Below are 17,839 nucleotides of genomic sequence, written 5' to 3' on the forward strand. Positions count from 1 at the left end.
CTTATAATGCTATGCTGATTGATAAAGTGTGGTTTATCTGTGTTTTTGTATTTGAAGGGTCGCTCACTACGCGAAGGCACGCTAAGACGAGCTCACAGGCGCAGCTTCACACCTGCTAGCTTTATTGAGGAAGATGTTGTGGACTTCCCAGATGAACTGGACACATCGTTCTTTGCTAGGGTAGGATAATCCCACCGAACACATCACTCATTCATTTGCATTTGGGAGACTCTTTCCAATATGTATGCTTACTGTCTGTCGGGCTTCAGGATGCCCTGATGCAGGAGGAGATGTCCACTTTTCACGATGAGGTGTTTGAGTCTCCATCAGACTCCACCATGAAGGACGTGGACAGCAAACAGCTGGATGAGTCGGAGCTAACAGGCAGTGCACTGGAAAAAAGCGAGTTAGAGAGGAGTCACTTAATGCTGTGAGCTTCACAACACCATATTATCTGTCACAGTAATTGTGCTTTGATACTATAAAATATTTGATAATAGAAAATGTTAGCTGCAGAGAATTTCTGTTTAAAATTCTGGTTCAGTCATGAAACTCTAGATGGCACAGACTGATAGGTGCTTTTCACTGCAGTCTGCAAGCAATAACACCATTACTGTATGGCACAAGCTGATTGCCTTCTGCTAATTCAGCAGCCAATGAGATTTCTTGCTCAACATTTGAAGTGTTCTCTGGAGGCTAGAGTCCTCTAAAACCCTCCACTTCCCCCTGCTCCACCTGCCTAGATCTGTTATGGGATTTATGCGTCTATTCTTGCAGCGTATCTTACATGTATTCAATATTTCAATAATTCAAAATATTTTTGAAAATATAATTAAAAATTATGTTTAAGAAATATTTGAAAAGGGATGATTATTTATTGACATAAAATGTTAAAAACAGAAAAAATATCTAGCTTACACATTGTTCTCTGACTATATATATGCTTTATCATTCTATCCTCGTTCTTCAAACAGGCCTTTAGAGCGCGGCTGGCGAAAAGTTAAGGAGGGAACGCCAGTGCCCCCTAAAGTCAGACTGAGGCAGGAGGTGGTGAGTGTGAACGGTCAGCGGAGAGGCCAACGCATAGCCGTGCCAGTCAAAAAGCTCTTTGCAAGAGAAAAAAGACCGTATGGATTGGGCATGGTGGGAAAGCTGACCAATCGAACATATCGCAAGCGTATCGACAGCTACGTGAAACAACAAATAGAGGACATGGATGACCACAGGTTTGCAAACTTAATTAAATCCCTAAAACTTCTTTAAGATTTTCGGAGATGCTTATAATGTGAGGCTGTGTTTTCTATTCTGTTTTCTCAGGCCTTTCTTTACATATTGGATTACATTCGTTCACATACTCATCACCATTTTGGCAGTGTGTATTTATGGCATTGCACCAGTGGGCTTCTCCCAGCATGAAACCGTAGATTCTGTGAGTGCTGCTACACCTTCAAAATATCCTGCATTTCTGATGCTCTATTCCTGTTTCTGACCATCTGGTGTTTATCAACATATTTGTTTTATTTTTCCCCCATAAAGGTCCTAAGAAATAAAGGCGTTTATGAAAATGTCAAATTCGTGCAGCAAGAGAACTTTTGGATTGGACCAAGTTCGGTGAGTTTTGTTTTTTTTAAGGGTCATGAAACCCCAAAACACATTTTTTATTAGGTGACAGAATGGAGAGAAAAAACATTGGGAGAAACCAGGCTCAGTCAGGGGGCCAGTTCTTCTTTGGCCAACGAACAAACACAGTGGCGTTGAAATATTTCCTCCAGTTCCTTTTGCTTGAAGATTGGATTGAAGATCAGATTCATCACGCCAGTATGGAGACGAAGCTGGCGTAGGTTCTGTGCAGAGGACTTGTCGGTTTCTTATGGTCTTTGCTGAGGATCTGTGCCGATGCATGGCTGTCGTGTCGACGAGGCCTTCACAGGGGATTGTCTAGTTTACAGGATCTCTACTGACATTCAAGGATGCGTTGTGGTCGTGTCTAGGTGCAGGTCCACCATCTGGTCTGGATACGGCTGACTATGGTAACCTCGGGATAAACAGAGAGACTAGTATTAACATAGATACCATTCTTCTTATGATTTATGAAGTACATGGGGTGTTACGGGAAGTTTTCCTGGTTCCGGTTAACCGAATTTATGCAGCCTAACAATACTTTAACAGATTTGAATCTTAGAAAGGTGATGTGTTATCTGTATACCAAGTTAAATAGATTTTTAGTCTAGATTTAAACTGACAGATTGTGTCTGCTTCCCAAACAATGTAAGGGAGACTGTTCGAGAGTTTAGGTGATAAATAGGAAAAGGATCTACCGCCAGCAGTCGATTTGAATATTCTAGGTATTATCAATTTTGAGATCACGATAGACGTGAAGGACAATAATGCGTTAAGAGCTTGCTTAAGTATGGAGGACCTAAACCATTTAGTGCTTTGCAAGTAATCAGCAAGATTTTAAAAATGCTTGCAATATTTAATAGGGAGCCAATGAAGTTTTGAATATATATTTGCCTGTTCTGGCTTCACTTCACTGGTTGCCATTCGAATACCGTGTTACGTTTAAAGTTATATTGTGTGTGTATAAGGGGTTAATGGCCGGGCTCCACAATACATTACAGATCTTCTTCTCCACTGGAAATGTTCTAGGCCCTTAAGGTCTTCGAACAGGTTGATGTTGACTGTGCCTATGTCTCGTATGAAGTTGAAAGGTGATCGTGCCTGTTGCTGTTCTGTCTGTGGAATGATTTGCCGGTACACATTAGGCTGTCCTCCGATGTTGTTAGTTTTAAAACCTCACTGAAGACATACCTTTTGTCTCTGGCATTTGGATCAATGTAGTCTCAATAGTTTGTGTTTTCTTGTCAGTTTATATTCTTTATTGTATTTTATTCTCTTGTCATTTTATGTATTTTATTGTCTAATTTTGTTTGATTGTACAGCACTTTGGTCTTCGGTCAGCAGTGGCTGTTTTAAACATGCTTTAGAAATAAAAGTGCCTTGCCTTGCCCAAGGGTAGCATGTACATGGTGAAAAGCAATTGTCCTAGTACTTAGCCTTGCGGTACTCCATACTGAACTTGTGATTGATGCCTCTTCATTTACTGCTGTAAATTGATAACGGTCAGATTAGTATGATTTGAACCATGGCAATGCAATTGACCCTTCGCTAAGCCCCGCCCTCCCTAGTTACTGTTGCTACGCCTGTCAAGCTTTCGTGTCTGGCGACGTCTATAACAGTGTGTATGCACCGGTGTAAGACATTCCCAATGAGATAATTAGTCATTTTTGGCGAACATGTGAAATATCTGAGAGAGCAAGACAAAGGGGACTGCAGTATGCATTCTAGCGATATATCCACGAAATAATATGCAACCGATTAGCGAATAATTTCATTCAAATTGAAGCTGAAGCCTATAGTCCCAGCGCAAGCAGCCGCCGCCTCATACGCTGACCATTCAAATAGGAAACACACAGCTATTTTCGTGCACAGCAGGGTAAGTGAAATGTGAAAATAATCTAATAATTATATATCAAACAGTTTGTCCATACATTTTTTGGAATAACACTAACACCGGGTGAGCCGCGATCAGATTGGGTTAAAGTTACTCAGTCAGGGGTAGTGTTAGTAGGCCGTCGATTAACGAAATGCTGAAATATATTTTAAAGTATGTCAGTGAGCCTCCGTCTTGTCTTTAATCGTCTTATTTTACGTTAAAATATATGCATTATGAACAAAGAACAGTCATTATTTCCAACTTCCAAGCAATATGTGTTTTTGTTAATCCTGTGGATATGTAGTTGTGAATGGGGTCTCCCACACTGCTGATCCACGCACATCATTTCTCCTCTTGGCTTTTAGATTTTCGGGAAGGAAAAAAATTCCACTCCCGCGTCCAAACTTTTAGGATACCGGGTATCAGATTAGCACAATCCATACGCACAACGCTTCGGCATGTTTCACTCGCTCGAAAACTTGCCAGACCTCCCGCGCCTAGTTACGGTTGCTAAGACACGATTGGCCAGTTGCGGTTTTCGGGCGTGGCTTAGCGAAGGGTCAATTCCACCAATGCCAACGTAATTTTCGAGGCTATTCAAAAGAAAGTTGTGGTCAATGGTATCAAATGCAGCACTAACCCAGCAACACTAACAGAGAGATACAACCACGATCGGATAATAAGAGCAAGTCATTTGTGACTCTAATGAGAGCAGTTTCCTTACTTTGATATGGTCTAAATCCTTTTTTAAATCTTCGCAGATACCATTTCTATCGATAGGAACATAGTTGTGAGAATACTGCCTTTTCTAGTATTTTTGACAGGAAAGGGAGATTTGAGATCGGCCTGTAATTAACTAGTTCTCTAGCGTCAAGTTGTGTTTTTTTAATAACAGCCAGCTTAAAGGTTTTTGGTACATTTCCTAATGACAATGATGAATTAACAATATTAACAAGTTGATCTATGATTTCTGGAAGCATCTCTTTCAGTAGCTTAGTCAGTATAGGGTCTAACATGGTGTTGATTTTGATGATTTAACAAGTTTAGACAATTCTTCTTCTCCTATAACAAAGAATGAATGGAATTGTTCTATAGCATGACGTCTGATGCGATACTGTAGTAGGCAGTTGCATGTTATAATTTTCTCTCTAATAATATCAATCTTGCCAGTAAAGAAATTCATAAATGATGTGCTGTGGAAATACCTGAAGTTGAAGCTTCATTTATCGCTAATTTAGCCACTGTATCAAATATATACCTAGTGTTGTTTGTTTGTGTTTGTTTGGGGTTGTGTTTGTTTTCTTATATTTCTTATCTAGCAGTTTTTAAGGAATTTCTGTATGCAGTAACACTGTCCTTCCACAAAATGTGAAATACCTCTAGTTTTGTTTTCTTCCAACTGCGCTCCATTTTTAGTGTAAAAATAGTCAATAATAATTTGCAGCACAACTGTTTTCAACATTGATAATAGTAAGAAATGTTTCTTGAGCAGTAAATCAGATCATTAGAAGGATTTCTGAAGGATAATGTGACACTGAAGACTGGAGTAATGATGCTGGAATTCAGCTTTGACGCAAGAATAAATTATACATTTTAAAATGTAGTACAATAACATTTTAAATTGTAGTAATATTTCACACTATTACTGTTTTACTATATTTTTGAATAAATCTATAAAGTCTTGATGAGCATAAGAGACTTATTGACTTAAACTCTTACCAACCCCAAACTTTTGATCGGTAGTGCATGGCACTTCAGATGCGTCTTTCAGAAATGTATTTCATAAGCAGCGATCAGTTATTAAATATTTTCCTACTGAACAACTGAATAAAATAGTATCATAAGACAAGTCATCGTCATTGTCTGCTTCTCAACAGGAGGCCTTGATCCACCTGGGAGCCAAATTCTCACCTTGTATGCGACGGGACCACCAGGTACATGAACTGATTAAAAAAAAGCGGGAAATGGAGCGACATTCGGCTTGCTGTGTGCGTAACGATCGCTCAGGCTGTCTGCAGACCTTAGAGGAGGAATGCTCTGTAAGTACAGGAGCTGTGGACTATCAAGGCTATGAATGAGAAACTGTCAGGTCATTGACATCTCTTTCTTCATGTTTCAGAGCACTTTGGCTGTATGGGTAAAATGGCCTAAGCATCCCAGCAGACCTCAGTTGGAAGGGAAAGACCGGCAGTATGGCTCTGTGTGTCATCAGGACCCCAGGTGAGGGAATACGACTTCACTCAATACTTCAATTTACAATTTTTACAGAGACATTTCAAACATAAGATCTTACTGTGTTTTTGACAGGACGTGTATAGAGCCGGCCTCTGTATCTCCTCATGAGTGGCCTGATGACATCACCAAATGGCCAGTAAGTATTGCATCGAGAATGGTAATTATACGAAAGAACTATAGTATTACTTGTGGTAGCATCACAGTACTTTGTTGTAAAGGTCGATTAGATACTTTGTCCTAATATAGATATGTATTACAGATCTGCACCAAATATAATTCTGGGAACCACACCAATCTGCCTCATATCGACTGTACTATCACCGGCCGGCCCTGTTGCATCGGCACTAAAGGGAGGTGAGGAAATCTGCTATTACTCGCTAGTTACAAATGATCAATACTGAGACATTTCACACGCACTTGTTTGGTGGGCATGAATATAAAGTTTTGTGTTGTTTTTAACTATCTTGTGTGTTGATTTGCAGGTGTGAAATCACATCAAGGGAGTACTGTGACTTCATGAAAGGATACTTCCACGAGGAGGCAACCCTCTGCTCACAAGTAAGCAGACTAAAACCAGACAACCACAGAAATAAGTCAAAGATGTGCTATAAGTGACACTGGAGCACAACTGTTAATTGCTTTGTATAAAATGTTAATAAAAAAAAAGTTTAAAAGAACAGCATTTATTTGAATAACACACCTTTTGTAACATTACAAATGCATTAACTGTCACTTTTGATCAGTTCAATGCATTTTTTCGGAGTAAAAGTATATATTTTTTTAAACCTTACTGATCCCAAACTTTACAATGGTAGTGCAACCCTATGGTTTATGTCGCAAATGAGTGTAAAGCTCTCAGCCCTAAAAGTTTCACCTCTTGGCAGTACTCACCCACTAGACTAATGAGGTGGCGTGAATAAGAACGGAAGATAAATCTACCCTCTTCTAAGTGCTCTGTAATCACCATGAAGGTTGCCATGCTAATCTCCTCTGCATTGGCAAAATCTGTTGTCGTCTGAAAGGGCACACAGTGATTGCCCGGGTCTGAAGCTTGTGCCAGCTTCCAGGGTTTTAACTTAAGACTTTGTGCTAAAAGTGTGTTAAATACGGTCTAATGTCTAATCTTAAGCTTGAAAATGCAATTGAATTTGTTATTGACAGTGTTTCTCTTTTAGATGTTTTATAATCTAAAGAAACACACTAATCTGTCCCTGCCAGGTTCACTGTATGGATGATGTGTGTGGCCTTCTTCCTTTCTTGAACCCAGAAGTCCCAGATCAGTTCTACCGTCTCTGGCTCTCACTGTTTCTGCATGCTGGGTGAGTGACTATAGAGTATGGGGGTCCTTAAGCCCTGTTCACACACAACAAAAACTCAGGAAGTTTGTAGCAACTCATTGCAGACGAATGGTCTGTTCACTCCATCAGCAAAACAACAAAGTAAAATATTGCAGACGAAATTGAAACGGAAAAGCAAAATGTCACAGGCAATGTGGTAACAGACTGGTCACACCAATAGCTAAACAAAAAAAGTGAAGCTATGCAAATGAAAGGTCCGTTCAGACCCAGAAGAATGCAAAAAGCATATGACAGGCCTATTTGCACCTAAAGTTAAACGAAAAAGGCAAAAATTACAGAAAAAGGATGAAAAAAAGCAAAGCATTGCAGTTTAAATGTCTATTCACACCAGCAGTGAAAATCCACATAATTTATTCACACCTAGGATGAAGCAAAAAAAAAAAAACATAATGGACATTGCAGACAAAAAAGTATTTTAGCCCATAGAGCAAAACAACAAAAAACTGACACATTGCAGACTAAATCAAAAGTGAAACGAAATAGCATTATCACAGAGAGTTTGGTCATGGACTGGGGTCACACTACCGCAGAATAAAAAAGTGAAACAATGTTAATGAAAGGTCTGTTCAGGCCAAGAACAACACGAAATGTGAAACATAGCCTACAACAGACAAAAAAAAATCTGTCAACAAAACGTGTTTTCACTCCAGGAGCGAAATTAAAAAGCAAAATATCACAGGTTAAATCATCCGAGAGTTTCAGAAGAGATATTAATGTCTGAAAATGACTGACAGAATACCAGTGTCTGCAATGGCAATTCATAATATATTTCAATATTGACTCAATATGTCATCAAAATCCTCCCAGACTAAATTACTCGAGCTATGCTTTCCATATTCATTTTTGCTCTACTCTCACTCTTACTGTGCCTCATGAGTGTCAGTTTATTTTCCTATTGAGTTCATACTTAAATAAAACACTGCTGAGACCTCTTCTTAAATCTTCAACCAATTCCTCTGGGTTTTAACTATGCACACTAGGTGAAACTGTTCACCCATACGCCCCGTGTCCCATGCTGCACTGTAGTATATTTCAAATGCTTCAAAAGCTGACACACGATCAGATAATCTGCTTTAAGAAACAGCTGACACTTGGAGGAGCTGCCGCTATTGAGCGTGGCGTGATCTGTTGAAGTAATCAAGGAGAGTGCTTCACTGAGCTGCACTTTGGCTCTTTGCCTTTCTTAAGAAGGCTCAGATTAACGCTTCTGCACGTGCCTCAGTCAAACACCTTGAACATCACACTCTCAGACGTCCTTGAACCTGCTGAAGTTGGATTGTCTGTTGCATATTTGTTCATATATGTGGCCATTGATTGCAAAGAAGCATCTTTTATTATAACAACATGTGCGGGGACTCTTGTTGTGACACGCCTTTGCCACATTTTATGAGACAGCTGACAGAAGTGTTATTATGACTATGCTTGGAGATAATTTAGAGTCAGTGGCGTAATATAAATATGCATTTAAATCCATAAAAATGTCACAGGAGCTTTTTAAACAACATGCTTGAAATTTTCTCTTTGTCCCCATCTGTTAAAAACAGGATTCTGCATTGCCTGGTGTCGGTATGTTTTCAGATGACAATCCTTCGAGATCTAGAGAAGTTGGCCGGATGGGTACGAATATCTATCATCTATATCCTGAGTGGCATCACAGGAAACCTGGCTAGTGCCATCTTCCTCCCCTACAGGGCTGAGGTGAGCCCCTCTTGCCTCTTTTACGCCAACAGGGTGCGCTGGAAACTGGAAACGCTCCAGTTGACGGACATCCGATGTCTGTTGTGGCTCTAGCCGCCTTAGTTTTCATCCATTTAAAACAATTTTAATTATATAAATATCCTGTTTTCAAATTAATGTTATTTGTTATTTGGATCAGTGAAGTGACACTCATTTTTGCCTGGCTCTAGTAATTTATTTAAAATACATTAAAATGCAATTTATACATAAATTACTTTGATAAACTTTTTCTGTGATAGGCATGTTTTAAAAAATAAAAAAGACCAAAAATTAATACAGTTAAATTAAAACCATATGAATAAAGAGTGCATTTCAAAGAACTTTGTACATGTGTTTTAAACTAGATTTTTAAATGATTTTTCCCATTCCTTGTCATGAACATATGTATTTATCATTGGCCCATATATAAAAAAAACCTTTGGCATTACTACAAAATTACTATGGATGTTAAAATATGTTCTTAAAACTTGTATGACTTGTAAACATAGCAAACATGTTTATTTTGGGCAGGTTATGTAGTGAGATCGTTTGGTAGCTCCATCTAAGACAGGGATTCCCAAACTTTTTTTGATGAAGTAACCCCTGAGATTTTGATTTAATATTTCAAAGTTTAACAGCACATTCTCATTTTTACAGTTCTTTTATGTTAATTTTATGTTATGTTTTATGTTAAAATAAATAAAAAGAGGAAATTAATTCTTGATCCTGTATATATATATATATATATATATATATATATATATATATATATTCCCCCACTTGTCGTGTGGGGCTCTGTATTTTTATTTTAAAAAACATTGTTTTAACTACATTTTTAAGACTGTATTATTAGCTTTTCATTGACTCACAAACCCCCTGCAGTTCCCTCACTAACCACCACTAAATTCGCAAACCCGAGTCTAGGAAGAGAACTGACACAATCTTGGTGGAAAAGGGGTATTTTACTCATCTTGTAATAATGACTTAAATGAGCTTGTTGTTTCTGCCTTAAATTAATACGTTGATAGCTAACTGCGTGATTTGTATATGTGCTTGGACACAGTCACCTCTGATAACAGATCACTCTAAATTGTACTGTAGACACATGCATTTTCTGTAAAGCTGCTTTGAAACGATATGTATTGAGAAAAGCGCTATACAAATAAGTGTGAATTGAATTGAATCCATCTATGGCGCTGAGCTTATCCCGACCCCTCTTTTGCTGCTTCTCTAGGTGGGTCCAGCTGGCTCTCAGTTTGGCATCCTGGCATGTCTGTTTGTGGAGCTGATTCAGAGCTGGCAGATTCTGGCTCAGCCATGGCGGGCCTTCACTAAGCTACTGTGCGTGGTGCTCTTTCTGTTTGCCTTCGGCCTGCTGCCCTGGATCGATAACTTCGCCCACATCTGCGGATTCATCTCGGGCTTTTTCCTCTCCTTCGCCTTCCTGCCCTACATCAGCTTCGGCCGCCTGGACATGTACCGCAAGCGCTGCCAGATCATCATCTTCATGGTGGTGTTCGTGGGCCTGTTCGCCGGACTCGTGGTGCTCTTCTACGTGTATCCCATCAAGTGTGAGTGGTGCGAGCTGCTCACCTGCATTCCTTTCACCGACAAGTTCTGTGAGAAGTACGACCTCAACGCGCACCTCCATTGAGGGAGAGGCGGGGCTTCGGGACGGAGGGATTTGATTGGTTGTTAATTTGCATCCGCCGGCTCCAATTTGCACTTCGTCTCTTCCAAATGAAGCCCTTTCTGTGAACATGGACAGTATGCTTGTTTTGCTTCTTTTTTTTTTTTTTTACTCAAGTGCAAGGTGGAACTCCACTTTGACCATGATTTTAGGACTCTGAGAATGAAGAACACTTTTGAACGTATCCTAAAGTTTTATGTAGTCTAAGGGTGTCTGATAAACATACGAAAACAGGGTCACCCTCGCCCGAAAACTATCTTTACACTACAGTCTCAGAAGGCAGTGTCATAATAAAAGCACTGGTACACCAAACGGGGAACACGTCTTCTCCAATTTTGATTGTTGTCCTTTTTATGTTTTAGCATGTCAGGGGTAGGTTTGTCTTTGTTTAGTCGACCTCAGAATCCAGGGACGAAAAAAACTCTGTACCTTCGGTGCCTTGATAAATGTACCTACTACTGCCATATTTTCGTTACATGTTTAGCACTCAAATGATATTCTTTTATTTGTGTGTTACTTCTAATGGAGTTATAGTTGATTATGAAAGGGTAGTGTTTTAGCTACCCAATTTACACACTTGTCACAGAATACAGCTAAAAACAACCTGCACCTCTGAAGTTTGTCTGTTTTTCTTGTCTACTAGACCATAAACAAGCTCTGAAATATGGGAGCTTAACATAAACATGTAAAAGTTACTTGATCTCAATGTGACTGTTTCTCGACATCACATATTGAAATGCTATATTTCCATCCACCTATTTTAATTCGCATTTTGCGATATTGCATAAAAAATGCTGGATGGAAACGCCAAGATGCGCATAAAAAAATGTATGTGCTCAATTGAGGCTGATCCTTTTTTATTCACATTTACCAATGGAAACATTTACCGAATAAATCCCTCAATGCGCAACAAAAAAAACTTGCATGACTTTGCCTCAATAGAGGATGTGATTGGATAACTGCACTAACCAGCGGACCAATCGCATTGCACAGCATCTCAAAGGTTGGTTTGATCATTCTGAAATGCTTGAGCCAAAGTCTCATCAGAATGATTTGGTTTAATTCTCCCTGAGAAGCGTCTCATGTGATCGCGTTCTCAAACACCAGCATCCAAAACGCAAGATCACATGTCAGAGTTTATTGTCTTTGTCTGCGTGCTCATAGTCATTTATGATGAAAGAGCCAGTTTCTTCCCCGATTGCCAGCAACTTCTATTTTTATTACAGATATTTTGCACCAATTTCTAAGGAAGTGTCGATTTTGTTCTCTTGAACACTTGGGATGGAAACACTGCTTTATGCAAAAATGTTTTATGTGATATTGCACACTAGTAAAATTCACAACATTTGATGGAAACATAGCTAATGTGCCTATTTCTCATAATCGCAAGACAGTGTGACTTAATATCTCACAATTGTGACCTTGTTTCTCGTTATTGAGACTTCATATATTGCAATGTAAATGTCTAGTCTATTTCTCATAATCGTGATGTTACATCTCGCAGTACAACTCATATGGCGATGTGCTATTTCTCATAATTACAATCTTATTGGTCAGTGACTTAATATCTAACAATTGTGACTTTATATCTCACAATGTGAGTTTATATATAGTGACTTGCCTTTATTTTTCATAACTGCGACTTCATATCTCACAATTGCGTCTTTAAATCTCAGTGTAATTAGTTCATTTTTAAACTACTTTTCTTGTTTCTAACCACTCTGACGGGTTAGGAACAAAGTTATGAAATGATTAGGATGGTACCAAGGATAACTTAATGTTTCCATAAACCTAAAGAAATGCTTTCTCACTACTGTGCATAAAATACACATTACAAAAATATAGCTTTGTTATTAGATTTTTTATTATTATTATTGGTTAAGATCGGCATATTTGTATGACTAATGCCACGGAGATGTTTATGGATGTTCTAATTAAGGTTTACATCAGTTCATACACTGTATACAGAGATTGCATTTCAAAACACATAGTCACATATGCAGTAATATATTAGGAAGATTTTATTCTAAAACAGTATTCAACATTTCACTGTCCACTTGCAATCCAAGGGATGGAACATTATATAAAAATAACATTTTCAATTAAATCTTACATTTTCCAGAAGACAGATTCTGAATTCACTTCTTGAATGGTTTTGTACCAGTAGAATATTATTTATGTAAAATGAAAGACATTGTTTTTCAAACATCAAACAAAATGATGATTATGGTGACTAATTAATTATTAAAAACAACTACTGTTTGTTTGTTTTTTACCAGTAAAGTGAGCAGTGTATCTTGGGCAGTTCACAAGAAAAGAGAAAAAAAAATGCAGTGAACAACCAACATCTGTGTGCAATCTCTTTAAATGAGTGCATAGGCAAGTCTCTGGTTCTTTGCTTAGGTGGTATTAGGGCTTTGAGTCCTTAACTAGGTGAGAGCCGTCCAGAATCTACACATGATGTCCTTTATCAGGATTGGATGTGCTGTAAGCTAAAGAAACTTAACATCCGCTGTTTCGTCGTGCATAAGCCAGGCCTCCGAGCTGATACTCCATCTCTGTGAAGGTCAAAGCCCCCACACTGATGGCCGAGTGACCCTTCTCCTTGAAGCCAGCTTTCTGGTAGAAGGGCACCAGGAACTCCTCACAGACCAGCAGGGCCCTGCGCAGGCCGGGGAGACAGCGCAGGTACTGCAGGTAGCGCCAAAGCAAGATGGAGCCTTTGCCCTGCTGCCGACACTGGCGGTGCACTGACAACACGTGGATGTGTACCGCGGGAGAGTCTGGTACGTGTGTGTTCATGGCCTCCTGGATAAGATGGTCAAAAGAGGGTTACAATCTAGACTTTTCGGAGATTATTGAAGTACGTTTTACAAAAAGATGCTGTTTCAGTCTTTCTACTTCAATATGTCACCTTTAATTCAATGTATTACTTGCAATTGTTGTCATTTGTGAAATTTACTAGCAATTTTGGAGTGAAAATGGTTTCAAAATACTTCTCACCTGTCCTAGTTTCTCTTTGTCCCAGCCAGATCCAATGATGAAGGCCACCAGCTGGCCCTCTTCAAACCATCCCAAAGAGAGCTCAGGACACTGACCCAGGAAACTAAGCACCTCATCAAGGGTGAGTGGACATTTACCGGAAACTGAGACGAACGCTGAAGAGGGAGAGATGGGAGAGATACAGGCGTGAGTCAACCCTCATCCCAACGCAAACAACAGATTAGCAGGCTTATCGCAATCAAATCGGCTTGTTGACTGCACTCTTCTAGTTTTCTATATGTAAAACTTGGGAAGTGCTTAAGGACTTTAAGACTGGTTTGATTTAACTCTCCTACAAAGAAGTGTGTGTTGGTGTGTATTTACAGTATTTTATGGGGCACCAATTTTAAAAAGAAGAGTTCTGTAAATAAATGTTAATTTTTTCCAGGCTAGCCAAAACCATCTTTATTTAATTTTAAAAAACAATGTATTTATTAGTATGACATACACCATTGTTCAAAAGTATTGGGTTGGTATGATATTTTCAGGTTTTTAAAAGAAGTATTTTATGCTCACCAAGGCTGCATTTATTTTATCAAAAATATGACTAAAACGTGAAATATTAATGCTATTTAAAATTACGGTGAATATGTGAATATATTTTAAATTTAATTTATTCCTGTTGCCAAAGCTGAATTTTCAGCATCATTTCTCCAGTCTTCAGTGTCACATGATCCTTCAGAAATCATTCTGATATGATGATTTGATGCCCAAGAAACATTTATTATTATTATCAATGTTGAAAACAGTTGTGTTGCTTAATATGTTTGTGGAAACCGCGATTCTCTGATGAATGTAAAGTAAAAAAATTAATTTTTAAATGCATTTTTATTATAAATCTTTTGTAACATTATAAATGTCTTTACTGTAACTTTTGATCAATTTAATCAATTCGATTTTTTAAATCAATTAAATGTCTTTGAAATGTGCTGTAGCCCTACTGTAGTATTGCCAAAACATTACACAAAATAAATAAAAAAATAAGTAAAGAAGGTAAATCTAAATTCACAGCTAAATAATTATTTATGCAAATTGGCATCTCTAGTAGCATAACATCAACCTGTTGCTCACACATTTTAACCAGTAAAGTAAACTAAAGATTTTTAAGAATAATGCCTTCAGTGTTTGTCACCTGCTGGAAAACTAAATTAGGCCTATAACTAAAATTAAAAAAAGAAAAGAAAAATCAAATAAAACTTTTCTCGTTTACTGACACTTCTTTAACAGCATTTTCAATAATTCGGGCACTCTATTTTGGTAAATCTATTTGCAGCACCCCAATATATCCCCACCATGTCTGAGAAACATCTGACCTTGACTAAAACGGGACTAATAACAAGAATATGATGTCTAGAGTATATGGGAAATAACTAGAACCAGAAGATGGCAGTAATGCAACGTCAAGGATGCAAGCTGCCGTTAAACCCCGAAGAAGAAGAAGAAGAAGAAGAAGAAGAAGAAGAAGAAGAAGAAGAACATTACCTTCTCTCTCGATCTCAAAAACACTAATGGCGTCCTGTGGGGTGAGATTCCGGAACTCGCTAGCGGGTAATGTGTGTCGTCGCTGGCGTCGCGAGCTGCCACCGCTAAGCGGCGTCTTCAGGAAGAACGGCTTCAGGAAGGGTGAGCTGACGACCTGAGGTGCCATCATCTGACACGAGCTCACTTCGGACTGCTGGAGGTCTAGACTGTTTGTTATAGTAGTGGTTTTCCTTCACTTTAAAGTTTTAGGACACTGCTGTCTTTCCGTCACTCTTTGTCCGGGCGGCTCTCTTCAAAGGTCCTATGTGTTTGAATCCTATCGTTCAACCTCGCTGCTGTCACCTCTCCTCCTCTTTAACCCTCCTTTGGGCTCTTTCCCAGCCCGCCCCACATCTCCTAAAGTGTCCCGTGTTTAGAGGGATAACGTTAGTGATGGATGCACGTGGCAGGTGAAGCTGCAGCAATTCCCTAAAAGTCTGTGTGCTAATAGCCTACTCTCAACGCAGCTCATCAGCCACTCTTACACACACTTACCCAGAAACTGTTTGTACAGCCAAAGCAAGCTTTGGATTGCTTACGCCAGCCCTGATAGATCTGTTACGTGTGTAACATATATATTTTTATTTTATATTTTTTCTCTCTCTTTTTTTTAAATTTTTTCTTCTAAATGTAGCACCCCGGTGTTTAACAAGAGAATGAACACAGAATATGAACCAATGCCATTTTGAGATTTTTAGTATTGGCCGATAAATAAACCCACAGGGTTTATTAACTCGTAACCTATCACCCATGTAACAGCTCAAAAATACAGTATAATATTGTGAAATATTATTACATTTTTAAATAGCTGTTTCTATGTGAATATATTTTAAAATGTAATTTATTTCTGTGATGGTAAAGCTGAATTTTCAGCATCATTACTCCAGAAATCACTCTAATATGATTTGATGCTCAAAAAAACATTTATTATTGATGTTGAAAACAGCTGTGCTGCTTGATTTTTTTTTTTTTTTTTGTGGAAGCCATTTAATTTTTTTGAAATGTTTTTTTTTTTGTAACTTTATAAATGTCTTTAGTGTGTTTGTGTGTGTGTTCAGGTGAACCCCGCATTATAGAGACAAAATGTCCCCACAAAGATGGCAATATCCGAAATCCATTGTTTTGAACATCAACAAAACGGCTTATAAATCATAATAAATTATGTTTTTTTTTTTGAAAATGTAATAATGCTGAAGGTTTTCTTTGAGGATTGTGTTTAGAGCAGGGGCGTTTTCTCCGAGGAGACATACATTTACATTTGATAAAAATGTGAGGCCTCCTCATTTTAAAACACCACGGCACACCACTGATTTATGGGTAGGGTTATGGGATAGAATCTACAGTTTGTACAGTATAAAAATCATTGTCTATGGATAAAACATCAAAATCCTATGTGTGTGTGTGTCACTACCCCTGATTTTTTTTAAATAATTACTTTGATCAATTCAGTCAAATGTATACAGGCAATGACTCATTTCAATTTAAGTATGAAAAGGGCATAATTCACATGTCTATTTTGAATATTTCTTGCTTCATGTATTGTTTTCATTCATTATTACAGTTATCCATTGGTCAAGGCAAACCATATTACTTGGCACATACCATGTTGTAACCGGAGGCTTTGTACAGTCCCGGTTAGTTTAAGATCACTTTACATCTGTATAGCAACCCCTGGCTGTAGTAGTAAAATGATTCATTTGCTGAAGAATGTATTATCTTTGCCATATAGTATAATTAATTCATAGCATATCATACGGCTGAAGGTTCATTTCAATATTTACATATTTTTTAGGCAAGTTTATTTGTATAGCACATTTCATACACTATGGCAATTCAAAGTGCTTTAGAAAGGAATAAAAGCTCTGGGTTAATGCTGGACTTCAGATGACCTACAGGAGGAGTGCAATATAAGATGACTTGACCTTCAACGACCCCTCAGAGAAGCTAGTCAGTTCTAAAACTGTAGACATACATGTAACGTGGTGTAATGTGAAAAGTAAGACGGATTAGCCTTTGGCAATTCTTAAGACAGTCTTAATGCGGTGACTGTGTTTATGAGTTACAAAACAGTGTTTCAGCTGTAAGTTACAGCTGAAATACTGTTTTAGCATATAAATAATGTAGAATCTTAATGTCGAAACGGTTTATCAGTCAGTCAGTCACCTTTATACAATAATAGTTTGTTTCAAAGCAGCTTTACAGTAAAATGATTCAATGATGCAAACAGAGTTCAATTCTACTGCTAGCAGCTTTCAAAAGACAATGCCATTGAATATCATATCAGAGAAAAATCCTTTAGAGAATGATATTAGCATCCTTATTTTCTCTTAATATTGTGTATTATGTACATCCCTTGACAATTTAGATTGATCGTGATTTACAGAAGTTGAGATGATCTTTGATGATCTACAAATCACCTCAACTAGAAGAGTTATTGAGTTGCACACACAATGCATAAACATTTGAATGTGCTTTTGAGGTTCTTAGAACAATTCATGCTTAGCCTTGTCAAAGTTTGGATGTATTAAATAGTTATTATAATACAATTAAATAGAGGATGTGCTCTAGTAGGATGTGCTCCTGAAATAACAGAGCAATAAAGCCTGTCATATCTGTCCTCTTATGTCAGATTCTTAAATTGAATCAACACATGTATGTAGCCTATGCTATTACCAATCAAATTATATCAGTATCAACAAAATCCACCCAAAATATTAAATCTCATAATATACTCACCCTCAAGCCAAGGTGTATATGACTTTCTTCTTTCAGCCAAACACA

The 17,839-nt window shown here is 38.1% G+C and overlaps 2 protein-coding genes across 6 annotated transcripts in view; one reads left to right on the top strand and one right to left on the bottom strand.

The window, feature by feature from the left end:
- The window catches only part of rhbdf1a (rhomboid 5 homolog 1a (Drosophila)), a 73,586-nt gene extending 62,482 nt beyond the window's left edge, over nucleotides 1-11,104 (top strand). For all 5 annotated transcript variants that reach the window (XM_077213449.1, XM_077213451.1, XM_077213450.1 and 2 more), the window contains 13 exons: nucleotides 58-180; nucleotides 270-430; nucleotides 975-1,226; nucleotides 1,318-1,429; nucleotides 1,537-1,611; nucleotides 5,374-5,535; nucleotides 5,616-5,716; nucleotides 5,804-5,867; nucleotides 5,991-6,085; nucleotides 6,214-6,289; nucleotides 6,950-7,050; nucleotides 8,634-8,787; nucleotides 10,040-11,104. In XM_077213449.1, the coding sequence (XP_077069564.1) occupies nucleotides 58-180; nucleotides 270-430; nucleotides 975-1,226; nucleotides 1,318-1,429; nucleotides 1,537-1,611; nucleotides 5,374-5,535; nucleotides 5,616-5,716; nucleotides 5,804-5,867; nucleotides 5,991-6,085; nucleotides 6,214-6,289; nucleotides 6,950-7,050; nucleotides 8,634-8,787; nucleotides 10,040-10,459 (1,896 nt within the window). In that variant the 3' untranslated portion in view covers nucleotides 10,460-11,104. The remainder of the gene's footprint in view (nucleotides 1-57; nucleotides 181-269; nucleotides 431-974; nucleotides 1,227-1,317; nucleotides 1,430-1,536; nucleotides 1,612-5,373; nucleotides 5,536-5,615; nucleotides 5,717-5,803; nucleotides 5,868-5,990; nucleotides 6,086-6,213; nucleotides 6,290-6,949; nucleotides 7,051-8,633; nucleotides 8,788-10,039) is intronic.
- A 1,237-nt stretch (nucleotides 11,105-12,341) lies between these two features.
- Nucleotides 12,342-16,237, bottom strand: aanat2 (arylalkylamine N-acetyltransferase 2). Its single transcript, XM_077213506.1, has 3 exons — nucleotides 15,020-16,237; nucleotides 13,499-13,653; nucleotides 12,342-13,303 (listed from the first exon to the last, which is right to left on the bottom strand). Exons 1-3 carry the CDS (start codon nucleotides 15,186-15,188, stop codon nucleotides 12,998-13,000), a joined length of 630 nt encoding a protein of 209 aa, XP_077069621.1. The 5' UTR covers nucleotides 15,189-16,237; the 3' UTR covers nucleotides 12,342-12,997.
- Nucleotides 16,238-17,839: the final 1,602 nt, after the last annotated feature.

This window comes from Siphateles boraxobius, unplaced genomic scaffold, assembly GCF_051911475.1.
Source record: "Siphateles boraxobius isolate OS27281-9 unplaced genomic scaffold, OSU_SipBor_1 66, whole genome shotgun sequence".
NCBI classification, from domain to species: domain Eukaryota; kingdom Metazoa; phylum Chordata; class Actinopteri; order Cypriniformes; family Leuciscidae; genus Siphateles; species Siphateles boraxobius.